General features: G+C 28.8%; 1 protein-coding gene across 2 annotated transcripts in view; it reads left to right on the top strand.

The window, feature by feature from the left end:
• The window catches only part of LOC106687675 (3',5'-cyclic-AMP phosphodiesterase 4D), a gene marked incomplete at its 5' end in the record, with an annotated part of 46,228 nt that extends 33,969 nt beyond the window's left edge, over positions 1–12,259 (top strand). For both annotated transcript variants that reach the window (XM_014431691.3, XM_067049183.1), the window contains 2 exon segments: positions 1,175–1,324; positions 3,876–12,259. In XM_014431691.3, coding sequence (XP_014287177.3) covers positions 1,175–1,324; positions 3,876–3,913 — 188 coding nt within the window.
• Positions 12,260–12,337: the final 78 nt, after the last annotated feature.

A 12,337-nucleotide genomic window follows, 5' to 3' on the forward strand; every position in this document is an offset into this window, starting at 1 on the left:
ACTTAAAGCATTTTTGTTTAAACATTTGAATTAAGTTGATCACAGGAGAAAAATATTAGGGTGAGGAGCTTTTGTCTCAGAAAAATTACATTTTGTTAGCAGTTGGAAAGGTTATTTTATTCTTCTGTCTGCTTATTATTTTTTTTTTGGGGGGGGGTGAGGTTTCAATTCAGTACTAATTCTTTCTTTTTATAAACCATTTATCATTTTTTTTTCTTTATACTACACAGGTTCATTCCAGGTCCTCCGTATAATATTCGCAATCGAACCGGTGCTGTTTTCTTTTTTTTTTTGTCTTGATATATTTTTCAATTATGAAAAATCCCCTACATTATTCTGGTCTTATGGCTCAGATTTGAACCAGCGGCCTATGGGCGCTATATTATCTCTGTCGGCTGCAGTTGGGACAGAAGTTTTACAGAGCACTGCAATGACAAGGATTCCTGGTTAGGGTGATTAGCATAAATTGGTAGTTTGCATAAGCCTTTATGCCAGCGCACAATGATGAATTGGATATCATGTTTACATTTTGGAGGCATTGTAAAACAGATTTTTACCGTTTTTTTGTTAAGTATTTGTAATTACGATTAGAATGTCTTGTAATATTATTACATTTAATTGGAATTTTAGGACAAAAATAACATAAGAATGTAATTAGGAGTCCACAATCGCAATTATTTGTAAATCATTTTTGTAATTCCTAATTACAGTAATTGTAATTACTTTTTTCCCAACTCTGACTCACAGGCAGCAAGCCACACTTTCTCCATCACTCAATCATCCCTACAAGGTCTAACCTAATGTTAAATTTTTATTGTCCAAAGGGTGATTTTTATAATAATAATTTTAAACCAATTGACTGAACTCACTTAAAACTTGATATCATTTAATTTAAATCGGAGAACAAACTTTCAAAATTTTAAATATCAGATTATGTTGAATACATTAATGCTCCTCTAGGAATGGAGATGGCTTAAAAATTCTGGTCAAACAATGTAATTTCTTTATTATATCAAGTTGATCTTTAACAAAAATATATTTTCCTTTCCCAACTTTTTAAAGGGCCCTTCCAAAAAGATTCATTTGTCTCCTTCATAGGGCTGTCAGGTAAAGGCCGTTAACAGATATCTTATCCGTTAAAATAATTAAATATGGTGGTTATTGTTCTTGACAGGGACAGATGAGGAGAGAAGGCGACGGCGATCTAAGAAGATACTGCGACGTAGGAGTTCAGGAGGCCCAGAGACATTCAGGTCGATCAAGGAGCAATCAGGGCGACGTAGGGGCTCTCTTCCTATAGAGGTGCTATCTTCATCAATATCTGGTGAGCTATGTTCTAATTTTTTAACTTAAACAATCACTTCCTAATTCAGATTCAAGCTATTATACATTATTTTCATTTAAATTCAACAACTTTATTAGTGCTGTGAAACTACTATTTTTTACTATAAAACTATATAAAAATAAATATTTTTAAAATAGTTTTACATTATTTTAAACATTTTTTCCTTAATTCATTGGCCATTCTCAAACTGCAATCCTCCCTCACTCTAGTCACACTCCTAAATATTGATGGCTTACTTCACAATGGTTGCTAAATACATTTCCACTAACTTTATGAAAAATACAATTAAAGATTCTCTCTTTTAGAAAAATTAATTGAAAAGTTGTAATTTTTCTAAAAGAGAGAAGCTTTAATTGTATTTTTTGTAAAGTTAGTGGAAATGTACTTGGAACCCCTGTGAAGTAAGCTATCAATATTGTTTTGTATATACAACAAAAGGAAGTACTTGTAACTTATTTTCAAATTTAGCTGTTTTTATTTTCTTCTATTTTCATTTTTTTTTTTGGGAGGGGGGAGGCCTTTATGTCTTCCACTTTAAATTCCAGCAAAACATTTTCATACATTTTTTTACACTCACCAGTTCAAACTGTGCCTTTAATTGGTAAACTGTGGACTTTGTTGTATTTATAGTTCAACTAATAAAACAATATTTTAGTATATGAGTATATATTGTAGTATAATCTATCAATGGGTAAATTTTCCACATGTTTGTATCATGTCATTATATCACCTACAACAAATTTACGTATATATATATACAGTTATAAATAACAATAAATAAGTTGTAATTATATAAAAGTAATTATATAAAAGTTATTATTATTAAATTAAAATATTCATATTTCGTTGTTTCTTTGCATTATATAACTTTATATTTTTATTTCCTTAATTATATCATTTTACTTACATATTTAATTACCTATATATAAGTTTTATTTTCCACTTCTTTCATTACTTTATTTTTATTAATTTTCATTCTGTACAATTATGTACTTTAATCATTCTATATATCCTTTTATTCATTGTTTGTTATCTTATTATTTGTTCTTAGCCCTGATGAAGACTAGAAACTCTGGCCGAAACATTGGCACTATGAAATAAGTTATTTTCAATTAATTTGTGTTATTCTCTGACCGCAACGCCAATCACCTTCTTCTCATTTATACTATCCACGGTCAACCATCTTCTCATAAATACTTCAGTAGTGTGACTGGAGTGAGTAAGGATTGTAGTTTGAGAGTGGCCAATGAATTAGGGCCAAAGAGTCACAAAAATGTTAAAAATAATGTAAAACTGTTATAAAAATAATTATTGTTATATAGTTTGATAGTGAAAAATAGTGGATGTAATGTGGGGTTCATATATTTTCTTCAATCACTTTCAGTGGTATATATATTGATTAAAAAATTAAACCTGTACAAAAAATTAAACTGCTAAAACCCATGAAGGATCAGGCAGCACTCTTACTAGACCAACAGTTGTGCAAGGAAGTGATTTGGTCAGTCACGCTCAACCACCAGATTTTTACTCAATTAAGGGTACACACTTCATGAGGCTGGGTGGGCCCCGAACCCGCAAGGCTGACTAAGGCTACAGCAAAATGTCACACAAGCTCGTAGGGCTCCCATGGTTTAATTACTAAAGTTAAGCTATAATAAATGTTTTTACATTTACCTTTCCATAAAAATTTATGTCCAATTATTTAAATTAAAAAAAAATTATATGCAATCAAGTCCTAAAACTGTTTATTAAGACTTCAAATCCAGCATTTCGGCTATTCTTAAGGTCAATCTTAAATGTAAATTCAGAATCTCACTTCCAAATATTAAAGATTTATTGACTATTCTGCCAAGGTCTAATTTAATTAGTCAAATTAACCTATTTAGATCACTATTCCATTTAAATATAAATAATTTTAATGATCAGTAGCTGACCATGGATGATATATGAGAAGATAGATGGGGGGGTTCAGTCAGTGAAAAACAGGAATAGGGATGGGTCAAAATTAGCTATAATTGAAACTAATGGCTAAAATTACCATGGATACGAGCCTTATTAATGAATGAACAATTGATAAATAAATATCGTATCCATGACGATTTTAGCTATTAGTTTCAACAACAAATAAATTCTGGCCACAATATTGATACTAATAGATAAGTTTTATTTATTAGTGTTCTTCACTGACCGCAGTTGTAACCATCTTCTCCTTATATAAATACTTTTAATTACGAATCATCAAAACATTGATATTACTCGCTTATCAATAATATTTTCTTGCTGATTTCTAGTTGAAGCCAATAGTAAATTATATTATGCTGAAGTACGGAGACATAATATTCCCAAAACATCCAAAAATAGACTAAATATGTTTGTTAAAAACATATTTTTGTCTAAGTTTTTGAACTTAAGGCAATTATAAATTAAACAATTTTTTTTTTAAAGTTTAATTTATTTCTGATTAAGTATATGGAATTAAATATTTATTAAAATTTTGAAATAATTTTAGCTGCTATTTCTATTATTGCAGGTAGGAACAGCTCAACAAAGGAGAACATGAGGCATTGAGGACCTAATAGAAGGTGTTGTGTGAATCAATTAATCAGCACCTCACAAACTCTTTGTGTGAGAGACTGCAATATTGTGATAAATTTACTCTCGGCAGAAAGCACAAACTGAAATCATTCCCCGTGTTTAATTTTTGGTTTATTTTTTATTAAGTGAACAATTCTTATGCCATATGAATACCTTGTATTATTATTCTTGTCTGTGGTAATAAGTGTTAATGATAATATTTAAAAAAAAAAAAAAAAATATGCAAACTATAACGGCTCAGCCAAGTGTTAAGACATATATTGTGACTATATATTTATGATTGTTCTTAGATATTTCATATTATAAGGATTAGTTATGATATGAAGTCATTGTGTTCAAAATTAAAAATACTATTTATACTTAATATTTAAGGTATAATTATGGAGATCTGATCATAAAGGCAGTAAAACCTTCCTTAAAGGTTTCCTATTTAATAGGCACAAAAGGAGTTTAATAACTAATTAGTGTTTTTCTAACAAGATGGTTGTCGTGCCTAAACAATGAATTAAAATTACTCCGTTGGAGTATCATCTGTTAAAATGTTTGTTATTGCAAATATTTTTTATATATCGTGATAATGTATTTCTTCCGTTTGATTTATTTAATTTTTAAGATATTTTTTGTTTTTTAATAGATTTAATGATTTGTATATTTGAGGAAGTAAATTTAAATTTATGAAATCTCTATGGCAATAATGTTTCGGCAGTGCAATTCCAGTTCTTTGTTAGAGACAGGCTACAGCTGTATCTAGTCAGTGCGAAGGAAGGCTGGGCCGAAGATGAAAAACTCCTTTCACCATCTTGTTACCCTATTGAAAATGTGTTCAACCAGCCCCGAACTTTGGGGCCCGACTGCAAGGGGGGATCATGGTGAACAAGCTGATCATGGGTTCAAGAGCTCTTTTAATTTATCTTTCTCTCATAAGATGTTGTAAATATGTCTTTTATAAATGTAACTGTGTCTATTAAATCTACTTCTTAGTGATACATATATGTAAGGTCGGGTGCAAGCACGCGTTCACACCATATTACGCGTTTTCTTATTTCATCTTTCTATACTAAAAAAAAAAAATAATAAATAAAAAAATATGTATGCCCTAGTGTGACATTGTAGTATATATTTTTTTGTTTTTGCCGGGACATAATTAATTTTGTGGTACAAAATATTTATTTATGTGTATAAATGTTGATAAACTCAACCTTTATTTATAAGACTGAGTGACATTTTCATTGTCAACAGGGTCGAGTCAGCAAGCATTGAGCACAATTTCAAGAAGTAACATTCTTTCTGAGATTTTCTTTGGACTAAACTTAATTTTACATTAAATACTCGAATTATAATTATGTCTTTTATTAATTAAGATTTTGCACTTTTAGAAATATTTATTTATATATATTTTTTTTTGTTTTTAGTTGTACTTACTTTTATAAAGATTTACATGCAATTAATGGGGTAAAAGGAAAAAAAAGTTAGTATGTAAAAAAAATGAATGTATTATGATAAGTTGATTCTTCTGCGGGTAATACTACAGAATAAAGGCTTCTGTGCCAGAATAATATGGCACATTATCAAGCAATTGATTTAGGTTTCTGCCTGCTATTGATGTTTTCTTTATAATATAACATGTATTTTGTTTGAGAGAAACTATCTATCAATTCTATTCCGCTCAGATAAGGATAGGGACTGTTTATGTTGAAAATGGAATAAAATCAGTTTTTATCCATTTTTTTTTCTCAGCTGAGGGACAAGCTTTTATCATTTGGGAATACAGAGATAGCCAATAAAAATGAAAGAAAAAAAATAATTTTATTCTGGGACAAATATCCCCTAATAATAAATACATGATTCACACATCAAGTATACATGTTTAAATAACATAAAAACCTTAGGTTACATTAAAATTTATAATAGTAATCAATAATAGCTATATACATATTGTTCACAATGATGCGGTTTGGTTTTATAGGAGGGGAAAGAATAGGTGTTGTTTAAAGGAAAAAATGGATATGGATTGGCGAATGGAGATGAGAAGAGAATTCCAGAAGGAGGTTGCAGGTATGACGAAAGATTTGCTAAAGAAGGCAGTTCAATGGAAGGCTTATTTAGATCAATTGGTTGGGATCTGGTGTTTAATGAATGGATGGATGATTGTAGAGTGAGGAGATCAAAGATATAGGTAGATTTTTTTACTTTAAAAACTTGAAACAGAAAAACACCAAGGAGGTATTGCCTTTAGGAGGTTGGATAGAGTCACTTCAACTTGGTATACCAAAGATAATTCTTACAAAGCAATTCATGAGTCTCTTCAGCCTAAACTCTAGACCAGCAGATAGCCCTCCATAGACCAAGGAACCGTAGTCGAAGTAGGAAAAAACAAGAGAGGAATGTTAGGAATTGTTAAAGTACAGTTATGGATTTGCATGTGATCTGGGAAATATGATTATTCTGGGAGAGGTGTTGCTCAAAGGTGACTCGAAGGTTTTTTATTGTGAATCGATTGGTTGTTAAGGAAAAAGAAGGGAGGGAATAAAGGAGGGACTTGGAACCAATGAGAATGACCTTAGTTTTCCAGCATTCATTATCAAATCGTTGCTGAACGTCCATGCGTTAATACTATTTATATCTTCTTGTGATTTCTGGATGGCCTCAAGCATCTTGGAGATATGAAAGAATATGTAGATTTGGAGATCGTCTGCATATAAGTGGTATTGAGAGTGGTGAATGAATTCAGGGAGATTGTGCTTTACACTTAACTATTACAAAGTGCTAGTGCTGTTTCAGTTTTTTTTATAGTTTAAGGTAAATTACGGCTCTATATTCAGAGATAAATGCGATGGCAGATGGCTTCCACTGGGTGGTGAACCAATGTTATCAGATCTACAAGCCAACCAGTTTACCAATTCCTCATGTTCACACTTAACATTTCAATATTGTTTTCTATCACAGCTATATGCATTTATTGAGGTCTGTTTTACTTTTTATTAGGAGTAATTCACTCTAATTGCTATTAAAACCAAAAATAGTTTAATTAAAAACATTCATTTTATTTTTGAATGAGAGGAGAAGATGGTCGGGGGGTGCGGTGAGCAGAAAAAACAAATAAACAAAAGAATTATTTATTTGTGCTGACGTTTCGACCTGATTTTTAAGGCTTCATCAGGGAGTTATGAAGACAGGAATTTCTGCCTATAACTCCCTGACAAAGACCATTATTATAACCTTAAAACTTTACACTATTATAACTTAATTACCATAAATGTTGTTCTTTTATTATTTGTAATAGCGGATTCGTGATCCAGGTACCTCATGTCAGGGCATATGTGTTTTGGAAGCTTATGATATTCAATGAGAATCTAAATGGAATTTAATGTCAATATTAACATTTTTAATTATTTTAATCACTGACATTCATAAATTATTTCATATTTCATGCTTATTGGCTATCATCAGTTATGAGTATTTCAAAACGAAAACTACAAAATATACTTTATTTTTTTCATCTTAATTTCATTACATAACATAATTTTTCTTCTACTGGTAGTGGTAAAACACTTTCAAGGACTTCAGCATTTTCTTGGCAATCATTTTTCATCATACTACATTTGCCAAACATGATTAATAGTTTTTCCACTAAGAACTATTAAATTATTAAAATTAATAAAAAAAAAAAAAAAAATTATACTATTGAACTAAATGTTTAAAAATAGTTATAGAAAACTGATTTTTCTGTAAACTGTTTTATTTGTAAGGCCTAAACTTTAAAGAGTCAGGCAAATGGTCTTAATACTAAAGACATCTTTAAATATAACCTGTTAATCTAGATATGAATTTAAGCCATTGGTCTAGGATGGCCAAGCTTTCCCCACCACTGTCTCTTCATCTTTTCAATCATTTCTTCCCAACTATAGACTTTCTCTAGATATAAAGGAATCCCATAATGCTAGAGCCAGCAGATATAGGAAAGATTAAAAACTTGTTTATTTTATTTCTACTAAAACAATCCTGAACTGAAAACTGAATAAAATGACAAAAAAATTACAGATACAATATAAAAGAGAGTAATATCATAAAGTTGACTCAGGTTATGGAATTTAATAAAAGTAACAGATTAGGAAAATCTTAGATGCATACATTAAAATATTTACACTTCAAAGTTTTTATTGAGTTTCGTGTTTTGGGTCAGAAGCCTATATTCTGGAGAAAAAAAATCCTTTATTAATTTTTAGAGAGGATATAAAATCTGTACTTTCGTTATTCTCAGTATTACCTTATTTATTATTTATACACTATTGTAATATTGAATAAAATTCTAAATTGTTATACTCTTATGTTAAGCTCTCATTGAGAACTAATGAAACTTGAAATTATGAAATGTCATATTTCGTTTTTTTAAAATGAATTTTGAATATTTCAGAACAACGCTGAACTTAAAATTCTTCATAATAAGGGGACCATGTGAGATTAAAAGGCACATGAAGTTTTATAACAGTATAGTTTTCATAACAATTTCATTGGTAAAGAAATTGATACGATTTATTGCATATCATCGTCAATATTATAACTATATTGTTGTTATTTGTGTTTTGTTTTTCTGATTTCTGGGTTTTTCTTTGAAAGGATGGAATTGAATAATTGTATTCCATTTAACACTTGCATTTAAATATATGGTAAAACCTCGATTAATTGAATTAAAGAAAGCAAGAAGGGTTAGTCATAATAAAAAAATATAATTTATAATAGAACATAAACTTAGTGACGTACGTTTTAAGATGTTTCGATCAAATAATTATTATAATTTGAGCAATAAGTTACAAATGGTTTTGTGTTGTTAACATAGTGAAATTAAATAAGGAATAGTTATCTTATATAGAATTTAAAAAAGTGAATCAAATGGAATTATGGAAAAGTTAAAAAAAAAAAGATGGCTGACTACTGATTATTGTTATTATTGTTAGTTACCATAGAAACCTCCATTTTCTAAATTCCTAATTGATTTTAAATGTAGTTATCAAGCAGTATATTACTTGAAAAAAGTTATTAAAACATATCTGAGAGGTAAAATTATTAAAAGACATAAATTGATCAAAATAGGTTATGTGTTTAACAGTAAAGCAGATAAAATACTATTTATAAGCCTTTCTCAGATAATCCCTCTAGTCTAATCGGAAAAACAAATGTTTGGATGGAAGAAACATGCCAATTTTAAAATTTTCTTCTGTGCAAAGTACACAGTCAGTGGGAATGAGGGTTAAAACCAAAGATGGAGTTCAGAATGTAAGGTCAAAATAGATGGATTTCAGAATTTTCTCCAGAATCCATGGATCTTAACCTTCTTATAATCTAAATATCCATGTTTGGTTTATTGTCATTCCATTGATATTTTGGGAGTCCCTTAACAAGCCTAACCTTTCTCTATATCAGTACTCATGATTAAATTATAACTTTTTTCTGAAAGTTTGTTAATTTAATTTTTTTTTAAACCAGTAGGAGATATAAAATTATGTTAGTAATCATGCTTAATTTAATCAAATGCCTAATCAATGGTTAATAAATATAACCTGTTAATCTATAACCTTTAAAATGATTAGAGCATCATCATAATTAATTAATATATAAATAATAATTGCAAATATTTTTTTCATTTTATTCTATTAAGAATTAAATTTCAGAAGAAAATGGCTATAATTTCTGTGACCATATTTTCAGACCGAAAAAAATAGACAATGAAAGAGAATAAAACTAAGATCGTTATGTATCTTTCTGTTTTATTGTTTCATTATAGAACCCACAATTTATGTCTAAATAATCACATAAGCGAAACAATTATAATAATATCGCAACTTTGTTTTTATAGTAGGACACTTACAAATTAAAGTTTCTTCTCTTATTTTGTATTTGGCTTATTAGATTTGACTTAGTAGATTCCAGTGACAGTCATTAGAAAGAGCTCACCAAAGAAAGTAACACCAGTTGACAGTTCTCTATTTAGAATATGTCCAATTCAAAGTAAAATCAATACTGTTTTTACCATATGTACTACTGTTAAAGCTTTTTTTTATTTTTTATTACCAGTTTGGAATTTATTTAGTTAAATATTCATGCCAAACATTTTGGCTTTAGTAAACTAAATTATAAACAAGTATACATAAAACATAATAAAGAACTATACATTTTTATAGAAACTTATTTGCTATTAATTAAAATATTCTTTTTTAGCATCGGAGCAAGTATTTGTTTGTTTTTAAGAAAGAGACTTTTCAATACATATTTCTTTAAACAATATGCATAATTTACTTAGATATGTCTTCTTTGCTTTTCAACAATTAATTATTTATTTTACAAATTATTTTTAAGCTTATGGTTCATATCAACCTTGCATTAATGTTTGATTTCATTAAATTTCTATACCGGTTAGATATATTAGGCACACCCTGTATAGCCATGTAAATGGATTTGAAAGAATATAAAAAAGAAAATTACAATTAGTGGTCTTTCCAAAGTTACTAAAGTACATTTGAACAAATACTTAAAATATACTGTCCCACAAAAAAAATAATGTGAGGTCGCTATAGTCATTATGCAAAAATAGAGTGTCCTATTTTCTTTTTTTTTTCTCTATGCATTTTAAATGAACTTAAAACAATCGAGGTTTTACTGTAAGTATAAATATGTACGTAAAAAAGTATGCATGTTTGGTTTGAAATTCAGTAAGCGGTACTGATCTATACATCAAGTTTCAGTCGTTCCTAAATTTATTAAACGCAAAAGACTAGATTTGTTTCAAGCGATTACAATTCTGATTCGATAAATTGCGTTATCTGACAATCCTATTACAGCAATATTTATAATTAACATCGGTTAGTTAAGACTATAAAAATAATTGAATAAATCCATTCAAGTTAAACCCAGCAACAGTGGACTATCAATATACAGGGAAACATGACCTGGAAAAGTTGACCAAAAAAAAGATTTAAAGAAATAAAAATTAAGTGTAAAAAAATATTGAAGACAAAATGATTTAAAAAAAAAAAAAGAAAAAAAAAATTAAAACGTCCTATACATATACGCTTAACTATCTTCCCTAAAAATTTCTCCTCGTGTTGTGGATCAATGTTAGGTGTTTTGCTATATATGTGCATGACAATTGGATGTTAATTGAAATCATTATAGAAATTACGATGTCAATACACATTACATTTGCTTTGTTTTAACGAGTTTTTTTTTTTTTATATATATATTTATTTTATTTCAGATTGTATGTCTGTACTTTAGAGACTGTAATGGACCCTATATTATTTATTGTTTTTATTAATATATATATATTTTTTTTTAATTTATGAACAATGTAAAGTTGGCACCTTAAAATCTTTAGATATTTTGGGAAAATAATTGGATTATTGTAATACTGGATAATAAAAGAGAAGTTTTATGTTTCTGTCTGATTTATACATAGGAACACACTTAGAAATGTTTTAGTACAAGAGCTGGGAAGAAAAAAAGGCAGTTATTTCACCCCAATTTTCTATTACTTTAATGAAAACTATGTATCTTTACTAGTCAAAAGTGATGAGTCTCCCAACTATAGGTAGGGGGAATAAAAAATGGCAGCTGTTTCAAAACCTTAAAAAACAAGTATTTTTCATTCGGAGCTCCCTATCTTAAAAATTACTGACAACACTAGAAAATCTAAAAGATTAATTAAAGAAGAGTAAATTTTCTGAAATATTAGCCCTAATAGAGCTATTAATATCCAATAGTTCTCAAGATATAGCTTTTTAAAAAGCAAAATTTCTTGAAAATGTACTGAAAGATTTAAACTATTTCAAAAACTATTTAACGTAAATAACTCTATTAGGGCTCATATTTTAGCAAATTTACTCTTCTTTAAATGAAGTTCTCTTAGGTTTTTTTGTGTTGTTCCTACTTTTTAAGATATAGACCGAATGAAAAATTAGTTTTTTTTATCGATTCGAAACAGCGCCCATTTTGTATTCCCCCTACCTATACTTGGCAGACTCATCAATTTTGACTATTAATTATAGATAGTTTTCATTAAAGTAATCAATAATTGGGCTGAAATAACTGCCTTTTTTCTCCTTTTGGGCTCTTATATTATTTATTCCTTTCTGTTTTTTGTTTATACAATTAAAAATTAACGGTGCCGGTGCCAGCTTCTACGTAACAAAGCATGTCAATTTTCAGGGATCCATTGAAGCCATTATTTTTATAATAATTTTGTTGAGGCTTGCAGATTATAATTGTATTATTTTCTATTTTATAATATCAATGGTCAATTGTACAATAAATTTACGTACTTTACTTCTTATTCAGCCTCATATTCCCACTAATCAGTATTGGGCAAAAATTAGCTGTAGTTGTCATGGATACAATATATAT

The sequence above is a fragment of the Halyomorpha halys genome, unplaced genomic scaffold, assembly GCF_000696795.3.
Source record: "Halyomorpha halys isolate HHAL.00 unplaced genomic scaffold, Hhal_1.1 Scaffold997.1, whole genome shotgun sequence".
NCBI classification, from domain to species: domain Eukaryota; kingdom Metazoa; phylum Arthropoda; class Insecta; order Hemiptera; family Pentatomidae; genus Halyomorpha; species Halyomorpha halys.